Raw genomic sequence first — 19890 nt, 5'->3', positions numbered from 1 at the left:
ATTTACTCAATTGAGGGGGATGACTAAACAAGTTCAAAGGTGGCCTATCAGGAAGAGCAGGCTGAAAGAGAAGGTATATAGGTGGATGTTTTTCATCAGGGGAGCCTTGATCGGTTCTGCCATTATGACCTTTTAACTGATTGGATCATGCCCATTCAAATTATCTATGATTAACTCCCATACTTAGTTCAACTTGAGTTTTTGGACTTTAATCACATCTACAAAAGACCTGTATAGCAACACCTAGATTAGTGTTTACTTGAATAGCAGGGACCTATAGCCTAGCCAAGTAGACTCATCAAAAACCATCACACTTCCCAACTTTCTTTTTATTAATATTTCCTTAATGTGGTGATATTCTCTTTGGCACTCCCCCCCCAAGATGTCTACATCTGCCTCTACTTGATTTTATGCAGGCTTGTGAGTGCTTTGACCAAGAATATAGCATAATTGGTGTAGGTGGCTTCTAAAGTATGTCATACTTAGACACAGGTATTCTTTCTTGTTCACTTGAACACTCCAACCCAGAGCCCCCCAGGTAATAAATCCACCTACCTGAGTCTATTGTGTTGAAGAGAACACACTTAAGCACTCAGATTAAATCCAAGCTGAGCTCATCCTTCCTTAAGCCATCTACTTGGTACCCCATGTACCAAACATGTAGGTGAAAAAAACATGTGGAAAGGGAACATCTCCAGCATCAAGTCATCTCAACAGAAGCTAGACACAGTGAGATAGAGAATATCCACCCAGACCATCCCCCTTCCAAATTCCTGACCCTCACCATCGAAGAGCATAATTAAGTGGTTGTTTTTTTTTAAACTACTACCTTTTGGAGTGGTTAACAGAGCAGTAGATATCAGGAACACCTGGAATATGTTGTTCTGTCAAATTCCTGAGAAGATACTCCGAACCCTTAAGTGTCTATGCCCAGTACATCCTGAAACACCACTTCAGGGTTTTGCTCTTTTTAGACCCAATCTTGCCTGCCCTTCCTTCCCTAGGAACACTGGCATGCCATTTTCTCTGGGTAGTTGGCGCGGGGCATCCACCTCCAAGCATTCTACCAGCCACTGGTAACTCTCCGACATCCAAGTTCTCTATCAGACCTGTCTCTACCCAGACAAACTTGAGAATTCCCTTCAAAACCTTGCAGGCTGACGAGCCAGTCCGGAGGATGGGTGGAGGAGGTTGCCATGGAGACAGGTCCAGGGCCCCGGGAAGTGAAGGCCAGAACTCTGGTTCCGATTGGCTCTGCGAGCGCGCAGCGTTCTCCTGGCGCACATGCGCAGTGGCGCACAGGCGAGGTCGCGGCGAAGCCAAGGCGAGGGGGTTTCAGGCCGGGTTTCTCAGCACCGGGTTGGGACGTGCGCCTTCTTCTGGAGTCGCATAATCCTTCCCGAGAAAAGAAGTGGCAGAGCCAGAGGTCCCTCTGCAGCGCGGAACAGAGCCCGCCACGCAGGCGCCCGTGACGCCGCCGCCATTGTTGCCTGTGGCCTCTCGGGCCGCTCTGGCTGCGGAGTGACGGGGTCCCAGCGACAGGTAACGATGTCCCGGGCGCGAGTGTCCGTGCGATCAAGGCCAGACCCCCGAGCCCTCGACGCCCAGGGCGCCGTGCTCGCGCCCTGCAGGGAAGGCACAGGGAGTGGAAGCTGGGGGTGGGGAGCCTGGGGACGCGCGTACCCATCGTTGCAAGTCGCTGGGGTCCAGGCTGTCCCCCCGCTGCCCTCTGCCTTCCTCTGAAAGGGTGTAAAAGGGACCGGCTGGGAAGGGGAGGCAGTCCAGGCGAGGCCATTGCATCTTCGCAGAGCCTTGTAAACAGTTCTCTTTGGTGTCACGACTGTGGTTGAGTAGGTCTGAGGGCTGGAGCAAGGGGACAGGTGGGTGTGGGTTCTCCTGCAGATCAGGCCACTTCGGAGGTTCTCTTCTGGAATCCTGGTCCCGAAAGTGTCCTTAAGGAACTGTTTCCTCCTGAAGCACTGAAATGTTTTCCAATCACAACAATCTTTGCCACGCTTCCCAGTCAAACAGCTTGTTTTTTCAGGCCTCTGATAGTGAAAAACTAGAATAGTCTGGCATTAACATGCAAATCAGATAAATGGCTTGCCATTTTCCTCTGAGAGTTCCCTTGGGAACCCTGAGCACTTTATTAAGAAGAAATTTTCTTCCCAGTTTATTCCCAGTAACGGTAGGTTTGCTGTATTCCTGAGGACCAGTTAAGTCATTACAGCTTCTGTTACATCAGTGACTAAAATCTCAAACATCTTTTTCTGTTAAAAAAAAAAATATTTAATTTTTGTTTCAACAAATTAGAAGTTCGTCATTTTGCTCAGGATTCTTTAAATTATAGCTTCTAACACCATTTTGTGGTAGCTCCATCCTTCCCACCACCCCTAAACACAATGAAGTTCTATTACAAGTCCAAGAATAAAAGGGAAGAAGATGGAAGTAAACTCAAATAAACTAATTTGTGCATACAGAGGAGTGTGTGTGTGTGTGTGTGTGTGTGTGTAGCAGAGTACACCAGAAATTCTTGACCATGTGGTCCATTCTTGTGTTTCAGGGTCTCATTCATCCCTGCAAGTTCTGGGCTCAGATTTTGTAACTAAGGCCACTAACTCTACCTATATTCTGTTCTGCCCCTAGCTGCAGCAGCTCTTGATAAAAATGGTTTTATGGCTGTAGCATAAGACTTCAAGCAGTTGGCTAATTACTGGAGAAATAAAGGATATTGCCAGATTGACTGTCCTGTCTATAGATATGTTAGCCTCAAGAAAGAGGATGACCAGTTCTTCACGCTCACAAATCCTTCTAATGTGGAAGCCAGACAAAGTTCAAAGTGGAACCCACAATGTTGAGAAGCAAACCCTTACTTCAAGACTCTTGCGTGACACTGAGACCTGTCGGCAGAATTTTAGGAATTTTCTGTACCCAGACCTGGCTGGTCCTCGAAAGGCATTGAGTCAACTCCGAGAGCTCTGCCTTAAGTGGTTGAGGCCTGAGATTCACTCAAAGGAACAAATCTTGGAGCTACTGGTGCTGGAGCAGTTCCTAACCATCCTGCCTGGGGAGGTTAGGACTTGGGTAAAGTCCCAGTATCCAGAGAGCAGCGAGGAAGTGGTGACTCTGGTAGAGGATTTGACTCAGATTCTAGAAGAGGAAGGTGAGAATTGTAGAGCAGAGAGGGGAGGAATCCCTGGGTGGTTAGAGAAGACAATTAGTACTTCTGAGAATAGCTCCTTTAAAGAAATTGGAGAGAAAAAAGATAATTGAGTTAAGGAGTGAGAACAGGCTTTAACATGAGCTCCATCCTACATAGTGTTCCCCCTCAAGATTACTTAAACCAAACACAATATCTAAAGCCAGAGGAGAAGTTTCGGGAGAGATTCACTTGACACAACCAAATTAACCTCTGTGTGAATCCCTAGAAAGGTAACTCGAAGAGGTTTATACCACTCTACTAATAAATCACTTGCACTGTGATTTCCAGAAAGATAGAAATTCCAAAGAATATTCTCATCTTAAGAAAGAGACAATTCACACATTTTAGATCAAATAAGGATTTAGTAGAAAATACTGAATTTTCTACAAACACTTAACAGTCCCAGAGCAGACTTGTTTTTGAACTCTGCATTGATGTCTTAGGACAAGTGATTGGCCCTTCCCTCTGACTTTGAAGTATGAGTGCTTTTTCAGCTTTCTGTTCACTTCTCATTTCAAGAAAAGTCTAGGGCTGGGGTTGTACCTCAGTAGTGGAACACTTGCCTTGCACATGTGAGGCACTGGGTTCAATCCTCAGCACCACATAAAAATAAATAAAATTCTTTTAAAAAGAAAAGTCTAAGCATCTAGCCAGGCACACTGACCCATACCTATGATCCCAGCTACTCCAGAGTTTGAAGCAAGAGGATCATAAGTTTAAGGCCAGCCTCTGCAATTTAGCAAGACTCTCAAAATAAAACTTTATAAAGGCTGGCATGGAGCTCAGTGGCAGAGTACTTGCCTAGCATGTGTGAGTCCCTGGGTTAAAAGAGAGTCCCATTAAAAGAGAGAATAGTGTAGGCATGTATTTGGTGAAGGATTTCCTAGGCTATTTGAACAGGGCTAATATCCATAATGGTTTCTTTCTCTTCCATAGTTCCTCAGAACGCTGCTCTTTCCCAGGTGATTCAAGAGGAAGATCCCAGAGGAAGGCATGCTTTCCAGGCAGGGTGGCTCAATGACTTGGTAACCAAAGTGAGTTTAAGTTTCTTTTGTGATTTTAAAGTGCCTTCTTAGTATGAGAGAGCATTTTTTGTTGTGAATCCTACTCGATAGCTGGTGAACCCTCAAAAGCCCTAACTACTAGGACCTAAACCTGAGTTTCTCTCTTTCATTACCTTGAACTCTTCAGTAAATGTGCTCGATTTCCCTTAATATGCCTTTCCTCACTCCTTGACTTTTAAGTTAGTAACACCGTATAGAGGTTAAGAGATTAACCTACATGGTCAGGTGGAATCCAGGTTTTGGTTCCTGGCTCTGCCATTGAATTCATGATTTTGGAATAAGATATTTACCCACTTAGTCTAAGTTACTCATTTTCAATATGTAGAATTTACCTCTTCAGATTGTAAGAAGAAAATATTATGAGACTTTTGGCTACCCTTTACTACCTTTATTAAGTGATTAATAAATAATATTTGCTAATATTATTTTTCCTCATTAACAAGTAATTAAAGGCTGTGTGCATTCTGTGATCTTGATCATGAGAGGTGTTACACTAAGGAATAGCAAGTTAGGCCACCTTAAGAGAAAGACTTATTGGGAAAATATACATGGCCTATAATTAAAAAACCTTGGACAATCAAATCAAAATGATTATTTATAGATGATGTGAACATTTACCTAGAGAACTAAGAAAATCAAGGGAAAAACTGTTAGAAACAGTAGTTGAAAATTTGAGTAAAATGACTGCCACAGAAAGTAACATGCAAAAACGTATCCCTCTTTTACATACACATTAAAAACCAGATGACAAAATTTTAAAAAATCTAAAACTAAGCATAGTATAAATTTTGCATCTTTCATATTATATGCATCTTATAAGACATAAAAGAAACTATAATCACTTCTTTCTCAATTATAAATTTAATGTGACTTTAATATCTCAAAGTGATTTTTTTAGTGTGTGATAATTATTTGAAAAAAAAATAGGTAACAGTAATCAAGAAATATTTTTAACAAAAATTTTTTAAGAAGGGAGCAAAAAGGGATACTAACCTTCCCGAACTGAGAGATGCATCTAGAAGTGCAGTGATTCAACAGTGTGGTTGTTGGTTTCAGTTTTATTTTTTAAAAGAACATTACATTTATATTATAGAACATATAAATGTGTTTTTTTATTTTTTAGTTGTAGATGACCTTTATTTTATTTTATTTTTTATTTTCATATGGTACCAAGGATCGAACCCAGTGCCTCTTGCATGCTAGGCAAGCACTCTACCACTGAGCCACAACCCCACAACCCACAACCAACATGTGTATTATAACATGTTGAATTTATTCTTAGGATAAAACTTGAAAATCATTTAACTCTGTGTTATATGTGTTTAAAATTCAAAACCTCTTTCTCCTCATTTTTCTTCCTCTTTTTTGGGGGGTGGGGTGGGGGGCAGTGAGTGTGAGTGGTGCTGGGAATCAAACCCCAGGGACTTGAGCATGCTAGGCAAGTGCTGTCTGCACCACTGACTATATCCCTTGGCCTACCCTTTTTCTTTAAAACGAAAACCATCAGTGTGTACTCTAGTACTAATTGAAAACAAGAAATTTTCCTTTATTTTTAAACTTCTCATTAGGGCCCTTGAAGGATGCTGTGGTCTATACATTAGGTGAAGGTTTTGACTAGACAAACTTTTAGAGTCCTAAAATTTAATATTCTTGATCCCCTATTCCCACCACCACTTGCATACCCAGTCTTTCCATTAGTTCTTGAGCCAAGTTAAGTTGTATTTGATATTTTAGGAATCAATGACATTCAAAGATGTGGCTGTAGACATCACCCAAGAGGACTGGGAGCTAATGCGTCCTGTACAGAAGGAATTGTACAAGACGGTGACATTACAAAACTATTGGAACATGGTTTCTCTAGGTAAGGATTGTCCACACCTCTCCTCCCAGTGTTCCCCCCGGGGTATGTTTCTGCCCCTAGTCGTTAAGAAGGCTCTGAAGTACTTGGCTAAAAATAAGGTCTAGAGATGAGTGTTTCATCTCATTCAGGCACAGAAATGACTGTGTTCTTTCTTTTCCCAAATAAAAGATAACTAATGAAAGTTTTAATGCACAATTTCATAGTGCTGCCTCTTGACGGCTACTCAACACTGTCTTGCCCATTCTCTACTGCTCAAAGGAAAGAATTCTTCCGTAGGATCTCCAGACATACATTCTCTTGGGTAGCAGGAAATTTTTAATCCTTGCTCTGAAAACGATGAGACCTAAGTATCTTACTAAATCATGTCCCTGAACTGTTATTTTCCTATAGAAGTTTTAGTAGAAGTCAGGTAATACATTTTTTACAGCTATTTATTGTCCAGGATAAAATTCATTATGCTCCTCCTGAACAGGACTGACCGTCTACAGACCAACTGTGATTCCCATATTGGAAGAACCATGGATGGTGATAAAAGAAATTTTAGAAGGCCCTAGTCCAGGTAAGAGAAAAGCCAGCACATGGGCTTCTTTGCACTTAATAGTCTATATCCAAAATGTTTTGAAATTATTTATCAAATATGGCTAAATCATTCTTTGCAAAGTCATAGCAGCTGGTAAAGAATTCTGAGCTGTTTTGGTATTGCTTTTTACAGAAGAAAGTAAAAAAGGAAGAGAGTTTTCAAATATTATTTTGCTACCTTTCCCCTGTGTCCCTTCTCATTTTATCCTATGTGACCCCTAAGTACCATCTTTTAGAGCTTCCCTGGGACTTTCCCATTGCTCCATTTTCAAAACTTACATTTGAGTTTCTTTTTTTCTGTTAACTAACAAACCCCTATATCTCCCGTCTCCACTCTCTTAATTTCCTTCTTTTTTATTTCCAAATTACTTTAAAACTTATATATTCACAAAATTAAAAATTTTTTAAATATATAAAGCCATATATAGAGACAAAAGTCTCCCACCTACATACCATATTCACCCAGTTGCTACATCGTCCAGCAGCAACCACTCTTATTAGATCTTGACTATTAACTACTGTTTTCCTATAGAGGCTTCCTTCCAGGTGAGTCTTGAACAACTGTTCATCTCCACAATAAAACCTGGATTTTAACATAATTTTAGTAATTTTTTATTTTTAAATAAAATCTGGCTCTGTGTTATAGGTAAACAGTTGTTTCAGATATCTATTTGGGGTTGGATGGGTGATTGGGTTTTTTGCACATAAAGTTAATAGAAAAATTTTTCCTCCATTTTGCAACATAAACAGTAGCATACTATGCATATTGTTTTGTTTTTAGCATATTTTACCTGAAAATATATCTTGAAAAATATTCCAAATGAGCATGTGAAGAGCTTTTTCATTTCTTTTTTAATATCTGCATCATATTTTATTGGTTGTTTTATAATTTATTGAACTTGTCCCCATTGATGGCCTTTTTGATTGTTACCGTTCATTCTTCTCTCCTCCACAATTTTATTTAAGATTTCAAACCTAAAGAAAAGTTACAACTATATACTTTTTACCTGAAATCACTAATTATCATTTAGACATTTTACACACACCTTTGTTTTTGCACTGAACCATTTGAAATTTAGTCATAACATCTTACCCCTGAATATCTCCTAAAAGCATGAACATTCTTCTACATAAGCACACCACCGTTCTCTCTCTAGATATTTAACATTTATACAATAGTTATTGATATACATGGCCAAATATTCAGATTTCCTCAAATATCCTTTATAGATATTTTCCTCCCCAGTCTAGGATCCGTCAGAAATCTCATGTTCCATTTATTTATCTCACATCATTAGTCCCCTCCCCCTTTTTTTTAGTTGTCAACGGATCTGTATTCATATGCAGTGCTGAGAATAGAACCCTGTGCCTCCCACATGACAGACAAGTACTCTACCACTGACCCACCACTCCAGCCCTCATTAGTCCCTTTTTTTTAAAAAAAAAAAAGAGAGAGAATTTTTAATATTTATTTTTTAGTTTTCAGTGGACACAACATCTTTATTTATGTATTTAAATGTGGTGCTGAGGATCGAACCCAGTGCCCTGCGCATCCCAAGCGAGCACGCTACCACTTGAACCCTATCCCCAGCCCCAAGTCCCTTTTAACATAGAAGTGTTCTTCAACCTTTTTTCCTTTCTTTTTTTTTTTTTTTCCCTGTACCAGGGATTGAACCCAGAAGTGCTTAACCACCCAGCCACATCCCAGACCTTTTTTATATTTTATTTTGAGACAGGGTCTTGCTAAGTTGCTTAGGTCCTCACTCAGCTGTTGAGGCTGCCTTTGAATTTGTGATCCTCCTGCCTCAACCTCCCAAGCCACTGGGATTTCAAACATGCACCACTTAATCTTTCAAGATTATTGACCTTTTTTAAAGGATCCAAGCCAGTTTTTTTGTGGTTGTTTTGTGTTTTTTTGTTTTTTTTTTTTTTACTGTTAGAATGCCCACATTGTCCCTGAAGGATGGGCCTTCTAAAATTTCTATCACCATCCATGGTTCTTCCAATATGGGAATTACATTTGGTCTGTACACAGTCAGTCCTGTTCAGGAGGAGCATATCGAATTTTATCCTGGACAATAAATAGCTGAAAAATTTTTTTTCTTTAAGATTTGCCTGATTTTTTTCCTCCTAATGAAATTCAGATTAAACATTTTGTCAAAAATATTTCAAAGGTGATGTTGCTTTCCATGCACTTCCTCAAGAGGCTCATTTCCTAGTTTGTCTCCTCATTGATGATGCTCAGTTTGTTTAAGGTGGTGTCTACAGGTCACATCATTTTAAAGGTGCATATTTTTTTCCTCTAATAAATAAGTAGTCTATGGAATGATACTTTGAGGGTAAATAACTGTTCTATTCCTTGACAACCTTTCACTTAAGGTTTTTAATATCCATTGATGATCCTTGCCTTATTGCATTGCTGGTTGCAAAACTGTGATTTTTTTTTTCTTGATTCATAATCTCTTCTAAATGATTAATAGCATCCTCCAGTAAAGAGCAGGTCTTCCGGGGACGGTAGTGCACTCGCCTGGCATGCGCGGGACCCTGGGTTCGATCCTCAACCCCACATAAAAATAAAAAATAAAAAGATATTAAAAAAAAAAAAAAAAGAAAGAAAGAAAAGAACAGGTCTTCCGCCCCGCTTCGCTGGGGGGCGCCTCTCCTTGCACACCCAGCACTCTGGGGTCGTGCTGTGAAGCGGGCGGCCTCTTAAGGCTCCTTCCTCTCCAGCTTTGTGACCCTCTCTGCGTGTCTCTTTGCCTCCTACCTCCTGGTGGGCTCCACTTTCACCAAGCCCGCCAATTTGGTCCCATTTCCTTATGTAGTTAAGATCCCTAACAGCAAGTCACTTTTTTTTTTTAATTATACATGGACACAATATCTTTATTTCATTTATTTTTATGTGGTGCTCAAGATCGAACCCCATGAGGCAAGTACTTGGCCACTGATCCACAACTCCAGCCCCAGCTACTTTTTGGCCGTTTCACGTTTGCATATTCGAGGGCCCTTACCCGCGGTGGAGAAATTAAGGCAACAGAATGGTGGACCGGAAGTGGAAACGCAGGGACTATGGCTTCTGGCGGAGGAATCTGTGGCGGAGGAATCTGTGGTGGAAAACTGATTAGGAATATAACGTTTCTATTCGAGCAGGAAGGAAATGCAGAAAAAAAAAGAATAGGTCTGCCTCCTTCCCATTTTTTTATGTGTATGAGCCACACACATGGACTAAGGGAGTTTTTAAAGATTCAAAGTGTTGTTAGTTCACTCATTCCAGTTATTTTGTTGTTTTGGTTTTAATACCCAGCCGTCCCACATTTAGGCAACGTGAGTCAGTCAAACCAAGGCCACCATCTCTCTGACACAACTATTAGTCTTAGAGCGTTTCCTTGCTTTCGGGTATAATAGATACTCCTCCCCTTTTACTTACCTGAGACCTGGAATTTCTCCAAGGGGGGGGGGGATATATATATATAGTTTGGGGTGGACACAGTACTTTTATTTATTTATCTGTGGTGCTGAGGGAGGGACCCAGGGCCTCACACGTGCTAGGCAGGCGCTCACCCCCTGAGTCCCAGCCCCAGCCCCCGCCCTCATCTTCACCGTTTTCAAGTTCAGTGGCGTTTAATATATTTACATTGTTGTACAACTAATCTCCACAACGTTTTCATCTTATAAAACTGAAAGTCTGTACTTATTAAATAACAACTCCTCATTTCTCCTTCCTTCACTCTCTGGTAACCATCATTCTACATTGTTTCTATAAATTTGATGATTCTAGATATAGCATATAAGTGAAATCATACAATATTTGATTTTTTTTTTACTGTCTTATTTCACTTAACATAATGTCTTCAAAGGGTCATCCATGTTGTCAGAAGTTTTGGGGTGTTTTTTTTCCACAATTTTTCGACTCTTATTCCTTATTTTTTATTAGTACATTATAATTATGCATAACAATGGGATTCATTTTTTTATTGGTTGTTCACAACATTACAAAGCTCTTGACATATTTCATACATTAGATGGGATTCATTTTTACATATTCCTATATCCACTTTATATATAGTTGTTGGTTTTCTGTGTGTGTGGGGGCGGGGGTGTATGTGTTGCTGGGGATTGAACCCAGGGCCTTACCAACTGAGCTATACCCACAGCCCTATAGTTTTTGTTTGTTTTTGTTACCAGGGATCGAGCCCAGGGCTGCTTAACCAGTAAGCCATATCCCCAGCCCCTTTTTTATATTTTTTATTTGGAGACAGGTTCTCACTATGTTGTTTAGGTCCTCACTAAGTTTCCTCACTTGCAGTCCTCCTGCCTCAGCCTCCCAAACTGTTGGGATTACAGGCATGTGCCACTGTGTCCAGCAGTTTGGGGTTTTTTTGTTTGTTTGTTTGTTTGTTTTTTAAAGTCATGAGTTCTTACTCATAACTCTTAATTCAAATCCAATACCAGAAGACTTTTTCATTTTGTATATTTCAATATTGTATTTGTATTTTGTGCCTTCTTTCCCATACACTGAATAAGCTGTTTTTCACCATAATCGGTATATTTACTTATTTGTTCTATCATATGTTACACACAGAAATAGTTTCAGAGTTATACCAAGGTTACTACCAAACTGTCTAGAATATTCAAGACTTCTTTGCAGTCCTTTTAGTTGTTGGAATATATCCCACTAAGGGGAGTGTTTTCTTTTTAAATTATCTTTTATTTTACATTTTTGAGTATGTAAAAACATTAACATTGTTCAGAAGCCAAAACCATATAAAAGATATGCACTCCTATACCTTCTACACTTTTCCCATCCACTACCTATAGATAACCATATTCATTTGTTTCTGGTTTATCTGTCCTATTTTCTCTTTGCAAAATAATTAATCATTGATACATTCTTTCACATCTTACTTTCCTATTCTTTTTTTTCTTATTTAGACTTATATGTCTACCAATATTGATGCTAGAATACAACATTAATTGTAATAGTTAAACAATAATAACAGAATAGTCCATACTGCCTTAGAGTAAATTGCTTCACTGTTTAAAAAAAATAATAACTTATGGTAATTAGGTATTTCAAGGTTCATTCTATTTGAAAAACTAATTCTTTTTCATAATTTATGACCTTTAATTGGCAGAATGGTATAAAATATACCTGTAGCACACTAAATTCATTGGAGAATCAATTCAGCACACTGTAAACAGTGAGAAAACACATGAACTATAATGGAAATGAGCCTCCCCTGGGCTAGAATTAGTATAGTGTCTGGGGAGATGCTGCCAATCTGGGAGTACTTAGACCTAACTTCACAGCATGAGAAGTTTTTTAGACCTTTCAGAGAGCACAAATTAGAGCTATCAATGCCCAAGAAGGGGCAGTTTGTAGTTATGCATTTTAAGAAGAGATTTTGCTCCTTGAAGTGAACAAACACCAAGACTAAGAAAGGCCAGTTATTTCTTTCCCCCTATGGAGGTTAGTTTTTTGGGCTTTTGTTATTCTTGCATCATATTTAATCCTCTTTGCAAGGGACTCCTCCCAGCTTCACTTCTGGTTGGGCTTCTGTCACATTAGCCCTTGGCACCCTCAAAATGGAAGCTCAAGGTTATCAATGGGATGAAGGAGCCATTTCGAGCAACCAACTTCAGCTGTAACTGCCTTCCTTCCTGCTTTTTGTTTTTGTTTTATTGTTTTTGTTTGGAGTTTTTGTTTGTTTGTTTGTTTGTTTGTACTGGGGATTGAACCCAGGGGCACTTAATCAATGAGCCACACCCTTAGCCCTCTTTTTTTATTTTGAGAAGGGTCTTGCTAAGTTGCTGAAGCTGTCTCTGAACTTTTTATCCTCCTGCCTCAACCTCCCTAGCTGCTGAGTTTACAGGCATGAGCCACCAGTACCCAGCTGCCTTCCTGCTTTTATTTGATTTTTGGCCTCTGAGGATTTTACTGTCTTTCCAGATCAGAGATATATAATAAATAGAACATTTAGTTACAATACCTAACCAGTTTTGCTTCAGGAAATGAAAACTTTGGTAATTCATAAATAGAATACTACTTTTGGTCTTTAGTAGCCATTAAGTCTTAGAACTTTCATAGTTCTTTATGTTTATACAGGACCTAGCCATTCTTTCAGGCTGAGCTCAAATCATACTTCTCCCTGAGGCTTTTCTTGATTACCTAAGTCAGGGTTGATCTTCTATATTAGAAATATTACACCACTGTTTGGTCTAATATTAGCCAACAGATACCACTTTTTACTAACCATTTTGATTAAGTATATACACGTTTTTAAGCCCTGCTTACTGATCTCAGTTTGTTTAATTTCTAATAACCTGATTTTTAAAAAAATGTATTATTATAGTAGCATTATGTTCATGGTCATCATTCAAACTTGTTGCTTAAGCTTATTAATTATACTATAGGGTTGGGATGTGGCTCAATGGTAGATAGTGGTACTTGCCTAGCATGTATGAGCTCCTGGGTTTATCCCCAGCACTATTAAAAAAAAACATAACTGTAATACTTCCTTTTCAGGTATATGCACATTGCCATAGACTGATTCTGATTAGATAGAAGTTAAACTGAGCTTATGGTACTAGCCCATCCTTTTTTTGTATGTGTTTACTTACATTCTCATTTTGTTATTTTGGGGCAGGGTAACGAATCCTGGTTTGAGAAAGTTGGTTTTAATTTTTTTTCCTTCTATAACAGTATAACAACATTTCTGGTACTTCATAGCAGAAAAAAATAATATAGCAAATTAATTGAAAATTAGAAAATAAAACCTATAATTTATTATTTTTCAACTTCATCTAATATATCTGTATACTAGCTATGATTCTGCTTTTTTCATTTAACATTACTCCTAAACATTTTCTAGTGTCAATTATGATTTATGTATTTGAGTAAAAGTAGTTTGTAAATTCAAGCACTACAAGGAAGCAAATTTCATATGTCTCCCTCCCCTGGGTCATTACCAGTACCTTCTCTCCTTAGATTATCAGTGTCTTTCTGTGCCTGTCTATAATACATAGAGCGTATCTTTACATAGGTGGGATCTTGCTCTACCTGCTGCTACATACCTGCCATTCTTCACTTAACCATGTGTCCTGAACACCTTTTCATATAAATGTAACTAGATCTATTTTATCAGTTATCAATATTCTACTACCCTCTAACAAGTCTCTTACTGATTTATGTAGCTAATATTTTCAATATCTACATACTCTCCTACTGAAGGAATATATTGATAAAGTTATTGTACTTTGAACTGCATCTTAAAAAGTTTCTGAACTATCTAGGACTATTTTTCCTATATTTTAAATTCTACATTTGATATTACAGTATATAATTCTTTTTTTAAGAGAGAGAGAGAAAATTTTAATATTTATTTTTTAGTTTTCGGCGGACACAACATCTTTGTTTTTGTATGTAGTGCTGAGGATCAAACCTGGGCCGCATGCATGCCAGGCGAGTGCACTACCGTTTGAGCCACACCCCCAATCCCCAGTATATAATTCTTAATACTTACAAGTTATATGCTTCCCACCATTTCAAAAGATTATATCATGAAATTTGTTTCAAATTATCATACTGGAAACATAATAGGCATCAACAAATACATACTTGACTCCCTCATAGCCAGTTTTTTGTGTATTTGGTTTTGTGTGTGTGTGCACACTTTGATTTGAGTTTACCTTTTTACAAATTATTCTTATTTATTTTATCAGTTAAAAATTGAGTGGTAAGGCTGGGGTTGTGCCTCAGCAGTAGAGCGCTCACCTTGCAAGTGCAGGACCCTGGGTTCGATCTTCAGCACCACATAAAAATAAATAAATGAAATAAAGGTATAAAAAAATTGAGTAGCTACCATATCCAAAGTCTTTAGCCAGTTTTCTGAAGGAAATATAAAAGAAACAGAAGCTATTCCCAGAGTTTATAAGTTAAAAATATAAGAAGCACACAAAATTGTGAGATAATCATATAAGGCCAAATTTCATCATTAGCTCAACATTATATTAGGTTAAACCATGCCAAGATTATTGACAGTCAGCCATTTTGACCTATAAAAAAGACAATTTCATATATGAATCAAACTACACTATATTTTAGGTTCTAAGAAGGAGCTGAACTATAACCGTCTTTTGTAATAGGTAGAGAAGGTATCATAAAAAGGTGCCTAGAGTTTGGGATTAGCACAGAACCTATAGGCCCTGTGGGAATAGTGGATAATTTCAAACTAAGTTAAGCAGAATATGAAGTGTAAGGGATATAGTAGAAGAGGACTATTTTTCTACTATAAGGGGATTGAATGCCAAGTGGAGGTATTTTGAGCTTTTTCTTTCTCTGTTATGTTTTATTTTGTTTCCTGGTACTGAGAATAGAAGCAAGAGCCAGGCAAGTGCTCTACTGCAGAGCTACATTCCTAGTCATTTTTTTCCTCCTTTAACACTTTTAAGCCAGTGGCCCTCAAACTTTGCATGCAGCAAAACTACTTTTGGTACTTGCTAAAACAAATTGTTCAGCCCCACCACCATAGTTTCTAATTCAGTATGTCTGGATAGGACCCAATAATTTTAATGCATTTCCAGGGAATAATAAATAGTAATGCTTATTATGCTACTCTTGAGATTGTACTTTGAGAACAATTGCTTCAGGCTACTGAAGATACACTAGAGATCTAGAGATTTTTTCAACTTCATTTAATATGTCTGTATACTAGCTATGATACTGCTCAGTGGCTCAGGAGGCTGAGGGAGGAGGATCCATGTTCAAATACAGCCTCAGCAATTTAGTAAGGTCCTAAGCAACTTAGCAAGACCCTGTCTCAAAATAAAAAATAATATATAGACTGGGGATGTAACTCAGTGGTAAAGCACCCCTGGGTTCAATCCCCAGTACCCCCTAAACACAAACAGAGAGAGAGGGAGGGAGGGAGGGAGAGAATTCCATGAGATTGCTTTAGGAATGTTATATGGGTTTATGCAGGGTAGATTGAAAGAGGGAGTGACAAGAGTCAGCATGCTTACTTTATGAAAACATCATATAAAGAGTCAGGCAAGTGCTCTACTGCAGAGCTACATTCCTCAAAGAGTTCATATTGGAGAAAAATCTTACATATGCAAATTACTCCGTGAAGTAATTTATCCCAAATAGCCCTTTCTTCTGTTTTCACTGTCTTAGCTTTGTCTATTTTATTTACTCGGTACCCAGGCTGAAGAGTGAGGAACCTCTCTGTTTTTGAATAATTTAGACTCTTGTTTTGCTGCCCTTTTATTCTCCTTTCCTAAACTCTAAGGATCATATTACTGAGATTGTCAGAGCTATAGTCTTTAGGCACTTTATTCATGTTGTTGTTATGTTTTTTTTTGCCAAATAGAGGAAGACTTTTTATATTGTTTTTTTCATTTTCAGAATGGGGAACTGAAGTCCAAACATGTACTCCAGTAAAAGATATTCCTAAACTCAAACAGGATGGAACCCAGACCATCAAATTGGAAGAACCATATGACTATGATGACAGATTAGAGAGACAAACTACAAACGTCTTCAAGAAATTTCCCACTAATGAATATGATTTCAGTTTGAAGTCTGATTTTTCACAAGAAGATGATCCTACAGAAGAATATCTTAGTAAATATGATATATATAGAAATGATTTTGAAAAGCATTCAAACCTAATTGTACAGTTTGATACACAATCAGATAATAAAACTTCTATCTATAATGAAAGCAAGGCAAACTTCAGTAATGTCTCATATGGTATTGTACATGGGAAAATACTTCCTGGAGAGAAGCCTTATAAATGTAATGTGTGTGGGAAAAAATTTAGGAAATACCCATCCCTCCTGAAACACCAAAGTACCCATGCCAAAGAGAAATCTTATGAATGTGAAGAATGTGGGAAAGAGTTTAGGCATATCTCATCCCTAATTGCACATCAGAGAATGCATACTGGAGAAAAACCATATGAATGTCACCAGTGTGGTAAAGCCTTCAGCCAGCGTGCACACCTCACCATACATCAGAGAATTCACACTGGAGAGAAACCCTATAAGTGTGATGATTGTGGAAAAGACTTTAGCCAGCGTGCACACCTTACTATACATCAAAGGACACATACTGGAGAGAAACCATATAAATGTTTGGAATGTGGTAAAACCTTCAGTCATAGTTCATCACTGATTAATCATCAAAGAGTTCATACTGGAGAAAAACCTTACATATGCAACGAATGTGGGAAAACTTTCAGTCAGAGTACACACCTTCTGCAGCATCAAAAAATACATACTGGGAAAAAACCATATAAATGCAATGAGTGTTGGAAAGTTTTTAGTCAGAGCACTTACCTTATTCGACATCAGAGAATTCATTCTGGAGAGAAGTGTTATAAATGTAATGAATGTGGAAAGGCCTTTGCTCATTCCTCAACCCTTATTCAACATCAAACTACTCACACTGGAGAAAAGTCCTATATATGTAATATATGTGGGAAAGCCTTCAGCCAGAGTGCAAACCTCACTCAGCATCATAGAACACATACTGGAGAGAAACCATATAAATGTAGTGTGTGTGGGAAGGCATTCAGCCAGAGTGTGCATCTTACTCAACATCAAAGGATTCATAATGGAGAAAAACCCTTTAAATGCAATATATGTGGGAAAGCTTATAGACAGGGTGCAAATCTTACCCAACATCAAAGAATTCATACTGGAGAGAAACCCTATAAATGTAATGAATGTGGGAAAGCTTTTATTTATTCGTCATCACTTAATCAACATCAGAGAACTCATACTGGGGAGAGACCCTATAAATGTAATGAATGTGACAAAGATTTTAGCCAGAGAACATGCCTTATTCAACACCAGAGAATTCACACAGGAGAGAAGCCCTATGCATGTCGTATATGTGGTAAATCTTTCACTCAGAGTACAAACCTTATTCAGCATCAACGTGTTCATACGGGTGTCAAACATCGTAATTAATGGATATGGGAGACTTCATTTAGGTTTTTCAACTTGATCCTTAAATTTTACTTTGTGTGCTCTGTGTGTTAAAACATTAAAAATAAATCTGAAGAAGTGCAATACGTTAGATACTCAGCAGAAGTATCCATATTAGTAATATGGATATAACTCATTTAAATTTGATATGAAATTTAAAAAGGAAACTTCATTGACTTAGCCTTTATTTGATATCAACTTAATTCATTTCAGAGAAAAATATGAAATTATATTCAAAAACTTGTAACTCATCAACTCAATGTATTTCATAGACTTTTTGAGGCCTTATGAATGTTGCTTGGTAAAGTATCCATCAAGTAGATTTCACACTGGAGAGTAATCTTGGAATTATAGAAAAGAAAAAAAAATCTTTGGGGCCTTCATTTCTTCCCAGCTTGGAAGCCTTAAAATAATTAAAGGTTACTTTCCCTTTTCCAATTATGCCATAATTGTAATATGGATCCAATAGATTTGGAGAAAAAAAATTGTTGAAAGTATCTCAAAGATTTCTGTGCAACCAACATTTAACTGCACTTTCCCTCAAATCTGAAATATTAAAGGAAGTGAAGCTTAAGGAAAGATGATCTGTTAGGACAGAGAAACTAGTGTATATAACCCTTAGATGTGTACAGATTTAAATAGGCAAATATTAAAGACCCCCAAGATTAATCTTTAAAACAGGTTAGCCTTAGTTTCACCAGATTTTAACATCCAGGGTTATCCTGAAGGAAAAATTAGGCATACAGTTCACATTTTTTTCATCTGACTCCTAATTCAGTTTTCCCCTGTGGCTTTTCTGCTGTGAGAAATCCATTTATTCCTTTGAAACACATTTGAGTACCAACTGTGCCCTGGCCCCAGACTTCCTGATTGGATCCTTTCAAGGCTTTTACAGTGCTAAAAATCACAGCTGATTTAAACAACAAAGCTTATTAGAATGAGAAAGGACATAATCTTAACTAATTTGCCATGGAATGAGCACAAGAAATCTGCTAAAATGGGTTGTCAAATGCTACACCTTAGCCAAAGTTAAGGAAGTAATTAAAGAAGTTTTGTAAATAAAGTGAGAGGAAAATAAGCAGAAAACAGACTTGAGTTTAGTAAGTTGGGGAAATGTAAAAACAGCGAGGAAAGAGAATACATAGGTATCATATAACATGATAATATATTGGACTTCCTTTATTTAAGGAAGTAGAGTGAAATAAAAAAGCAAAACTTAGCCCATTTATAAGAAATGTCTGATTTTAAATGAATAACTGGAATCCTTTATTTGTGGAAGTAGAGGTTATTCTTAACATCAGGACAAAATTCATTGGAAAAAGCACTGATGCAGAAACTAACACAGTAATCATTAAACAATGATAACCAAGTTTATGGGTCCTAACAAAAGGAAAACTGGCAGAAATAGGTAAAAATGCTATATACTTAATATCCGTAGGTGAGATTTCATCTTGCTCTATTTGTTCCTCTAGTGCCTTGCATATAGCACATGATCAATATAAGTTGGTTGAATTAATGAATAACATAAATTAGAGTTGAGTAACAAGGTAGAATCAACTGACATGGAATGAAATTGGTATAACTGGAAATAACTTTTGTGCATGCATCAAACAAATGTTTAACAAATATTATTTACTGGGTAATAGGGATTGCATAAAAATGGAAAATCAGAAATCTAGGACATCTTTGCAGAAGAAGATTTTTATGAGCTAAATAAGGGGAAACTGATATAAATTCTGGTACCATAAATATCAATTTAAGCATATATTGACCATACAGCTTCACTTAAATATTGCTATTTGTCCTGCAAACAGGTACTGAAGGAGAGACTGGGGTACTAGCATCTTCAAGGCTATGTTGTTGAATGTTTTCTTGAAAAAAAAATTGTTGCTTTCCTTTTTCCTGACATTAATTATCCTTGATTTCATGGTATCATCCTTCACAAAGTGCAGGTTGCAAAATGCTCAAATTATGCTTATTCCATAGTTATCATGAAAAAATAAGTTGTATTTAAGATAGTTTTTGATGTTACTTCATACCTTACACAACGCTTCTTTCCATTGGAATGAATGTGTGGAGTATTAACAACCCACAGCGCCTTTCTCTGCATTACTTTGTATTTCCTGCCTTTGTGTGGTTTATGTAAATAATGCATTTATAGTCTTCCACTGATACACAGAGGCAATTGA

At 37.8% G+C, this 19890-nt stretch overlaps 1 protein-coding gene across 1 annotated transcript; it reads left to right on the top strand.

Annotated features, from left to right (window-relative positions):
- The first annotated feature begins 1240 nt into the window (after positions 1-1240).
- ZNF287 (zinc finger protein 287) lies at positions 1241-18007 on the top strand. The gene is made up of 6 exons (XM_081271724.1): positions 1241-1542; positions 2647-3163; positions 4139-4236; positions 6001-6127; positions 6600-6686; positions 16113-18007. Exons 2-6 carry the CDS (start codon positions 2761-2763, stop codon positions 17681-17683), a joined length of 2286 nt encoding a protein of 761 aa, XP_081127850.1. The 5' UTR covers positions 1241-1542; positions 2647-2760; the 3' UTR covers positions 17684-18007.
- Positions 18008-19890: the final 1883 nt, after the last annotated feature.

Source organism: Spermophilus citellus (genome assembly GCF_964194105.1).
Source record: "Spermophilus citellus genome assembly, chromosome: 17".
Classification (NCBI taxonomy): domain Eukaryota; kingdom Metazoa; phylum Chordata; class Mammalia; order Rodentia; family Sciuridae; genus Spermophilus; species Spermophilus citellus.
Note: the sequence above shows the minus strand (reverse complement) of the source record. Positions and strands in the feature narration are given on the sequence as shown.

Coding starts and splice junctions, on each gene's coding strand:
- ZNF287 (XM_081271724.1), top strand. CDS start 2,761: ATGTTAGCCTCAAGAAAGAGGATGACCAGTTCTTCACGCTCACAAATC. Junction 4,237..6,000: donor TCAATGACTTGGTAACCAAA/GTGAGTTTAAGT, acceptor TTGATATTTTAG/GAATCAATGACATTCAAAGA. Junction 6,128..6,599: donor TTGGAACATGGTTTCTCTAG/GTAAGGATTGTC, acceptor CCTCCTGAACAG/GACTGACCGTCTACAGACCA.